At 58.1% G+C, this 3,121-nt stretch overlaps 1 protein-coding gene across 1 annotated transcript in view; it reads right to left on the reverse strand.

Annotated features, from left to right (window-relative positions):
• LOC103753656 (stress-induced-phosphoprotein 1) overlaps positions 1-1,821 on the reverse strand; it is a 16,315-nt gene extending 14,494 nt beyond the window's left edge. Inside the window, exons 1-2 of the mRNA XM_029959921.1 lie at positions 1,704-1,821; positions 307-449 (exon numbers count right to left, since the gene is read on the reverse strand). Coding sequence (XP_029815781.1) covers positions 307-449; positions 1,704-1,821 — 261 coding nt within the window. The remainder of the gene's footprint in view (positions 1-306; positions 450-1,703) is intronic.
• Positions 1,822-3,121: the final 1,300 nt, after the last annotated feature.

Below are 3,121 nucleotides of genomic sequence, written 5' to 3' on the forward strand. Positions count from 1 at the left end.
GGAGGCCGTGCCCCTGTCAGGGAGCGAACCTGGCTCCGCTGTGGGTGACGCAAGTGACCCTCAATTTGGGAGGTACAACGGAAATTTTGGCAGTTTTGCCCCTCGGGAGGGAAGCGCGGAGCCCCGGGGTCTGAGGGGCAGGTGATGGGTTGCCCAGGGCAGGTGTTAACCAGAAAGACCTTCCTGTCCTGTCCTGGCACCTTTGGTTTGGCAATGATCTTAGGACTCACTAAATTTTGGAGTCAAGGAGTGGTACTGGGAGCGGTGGGACGAAGTGGGAGCACTGGGGGGAGTCAAGGGGTGTACTGGGAGCGGTGGGACGAAGTGGGAGCACTGCGGGGGGGGAGCGTCCGAAGTTTCGCTGAATTTTACGGCAGTGTGGCAGGTGCGGCTGCTCAACAGCGGTGCTTTACGGCAGAGTGGCGCGCGCTGCGGTGGCAGCGTGTTTTCTGGGCAACAAAAATAAAAACTTGGAGTTTCTCCCCCCCTGGATCGTGTCAGCGACTCTTTTCCCTCGGATTCCCACCTCTCGCGCGTTGTTCCCTGCTTAGGTGTGAGCGACGAGGGTGAGTAGCGGGCCTCAGAGGTCAGAGGGGAGCGGCCGGAGGGGCAATCCCGCGGGGGGGTGGTCTCTCAAAGAACGATGGTGGGAGCACCTTGCATGGGCTGGGGGAGCTCCTGGATGCACCTGGAAATGGAGCTTTGCTCGAGGAAGGTGCCAAGGAACAAGATCTGTGCTGAGGGGCAGCGCAGGCGAGGGGACCAGCACCTGAGCAGGAGAGGCAGCGCGGAGCGGGGCGTAGGGAAAGGCTGTCTCCTTTCAATTGCATCTTCCAGTGGTCCTAGTCCCTCCCCCGTGCCTTCAGTGACTGCTGAAAGAAGGTGGGGGTGGGGGAAAAGGGGTTTAAATTGCGGAAAAAGTCATTTGCCAATATTGTCTGTGTTTAAATTCAAGGGGAAATCGCTCTAATTGTGATTTTAAGGATATCAACTGAAAACAAATAGACTTGTTCTAAGATTTTAGGCGTTTCATTGATGCAAACCCCCCATTTTCTGTTGGTTTTGGGTTTAAATAGAACGGGAAAACATTTATGGTTCAATTTTCTGCGTTTGAGTTGAGGGCAATCCCCACATTTTAATCATCTTAAAGTTTAAACTGAAGAGGAGTCCCTGTTGTCCCACATTTTTAAGAAGTTAGGGAGGAAACTCTTTATGTGCCATTTGAGGGGCTGTGGGTGATGGGGGGTTTAGGAGGAGGAGATGAAGTTTCTTGGGGGGGACTTGGACCGCTGCAAGTGAACGATAGGCTCTTGCGGTGCATGTAGTGTCGAGTGGCACAACAGCTGCCCTTGAGAGACGGAGGGTCAGGACTTTCTTTCCTGCGTGGAAGGGCAGTCGTTCGCCGGCACGCGCTGCAACGGGCCGTCCCGCGGCCAAATTCAATACGGATGAAGATTCCTCCAGGACCAAAAGTGCCTGCCCAGAAAGCGCTTGCTGTGCATCTAGTGCCGAGAGCGGCGCACCAATGGAACACCAGAGACAGAGCACCAACCCCCCTGCGCCTCCAGCCCAAGTTGCCGAGGCCGCTCCAGCCATTCCGAGCCCGCTGCCAGCCCACGCCCCCCCGAGCCGGCTCCGAGCCCCCCCGAGCCGCTCCAGCCCTCGAGCGGTCGGCCCATTTCCGACGCGGCTCCAGCCCCCACCGAGCCGCTCCAGCCCCTCCCCAGAGCCGCCCAGCCCCTCCGACCGACGTCCAGGCCCTTCCGAGCACGCTCCCAGCCCAATTCGGGAGCCGCTGCCGCCCGCCCGGAGCGCACTCATGCCCGCCCCCCCGAGCCGCTGCCAGCCCCCCGCGAGACCACTTAACACACCCCCCGAGCCCGCTCCAGCGCTATTCCGTAGCCGCTCCAGAGCCCCCCGAAAGCGCTGCCAGCCCATTCCGAGCCGCTCCAGACCCCCCGAGCCGGTCTCTCAGCCCATTCGCGAGCTGTCCAGCCGCGCCGCCACCCCGCAGCGCTTCAGCCGCGCAGCATCACCAGCGGCGCCGGGCGAGGCTGCTCCAGGCAGGGAGGGGCGCCTGCCAGGAAGGGCAGAAACACGACCCGTGTGTCCCGGGCAGGGAGGGGGGCTCCGGACACATGCTTTGTTTTTGTGTTTTCCAGGGGTTCTGCCACCTTCTAACAGACAGTCCAGTGCTTCAGGGCCCCTGCTGGTAAGAGGTCACTGTGGAGGAGAGGTAGGTAGGAGCTCCCACAGGAAAGCCATTCTCTCACGCAGTACCTCAGTGGGTACATTTGCCTTTGGTTTTTTTACTTTGCAGAGAATGTGTGCAGCCTCAGAGGGCCAGAGCCACCTGCCAATTTGATGGTCTTCAGCTGTCCTTGTGAATAATCTCAAGGGTCATCAATTAAGGCTTGACCTTTTCCAGTTGCAGTTGCCATCCAGCCTTTGGCAAAGGAGGAGCATTGAGGTTGAGTCAGAGAGGTAGGGAGGAGGTGCTGGGGTCTCCCTTACTTTCAGAAACACCCCATAACTTTTTTTCTCACTCTCCCAGGTACGGCACACGGTGACGGCAGCAGCCTCCGACTGGGGTCGGAGCCAGTGGCCCGAGAACCTCTCAGCTCAGGGAAGGGTGAGTAGCCAATTGCGGGGTTATCTCCCACGTGCTGCCCAACTCCTGTGTCAGTTTCTGTTTTCTTTCTCACAGCGACCGAGTCAGGGATCACAGGACCCTCTGAGCCAGCCGGGCGTCCTTCCTTGGCATCGAAGATGGATTCACATCCCCAGCTGTGGGAAAGATAAGTGGAGGGCTCCCACCTGGAGAGGGGATGAGAGCTGGGTCCAGTTTTATGGTTAGGAGGGAGGGATTTTCAAATGAGCACAGGGGAAAGGGTCTGCCCTAAGAGGCCCTTGGCACACATAGGAGGAGCAGTTTATTTTTCATCATGGAGTAGGATGTGAAGGGCAGAGCAGTTCAGGTCTGTGTCGTGTCCTTTGTCCAGTCTGCTTTTTGTCTTACACTTCACAGTCACCATGTCTTTGCTTTCTGTCCTCTAAGGTCTTATCAGAGATGCCAAGGCATCATTCCTAGGGTCTTGAACCTCTGCACTGCCCAGCCCAG

The sequence above is a fragment of the Manacus vitellinus genome, unplaced genomic scaffold (genome assembly GCF_001715985.3).
Source record: "Manacus vitellinus isolate BGI_N305 unplaced genomic scaffold, ASM171598v3 scaffold_233_pilon, whole genome shotgun sequence".
Lineage (NCBI taxonomy): Eukaryota > Metazoa > Chordata > Aves > Passeriformes > Pipridae > Manacus > Manacus vitellinus.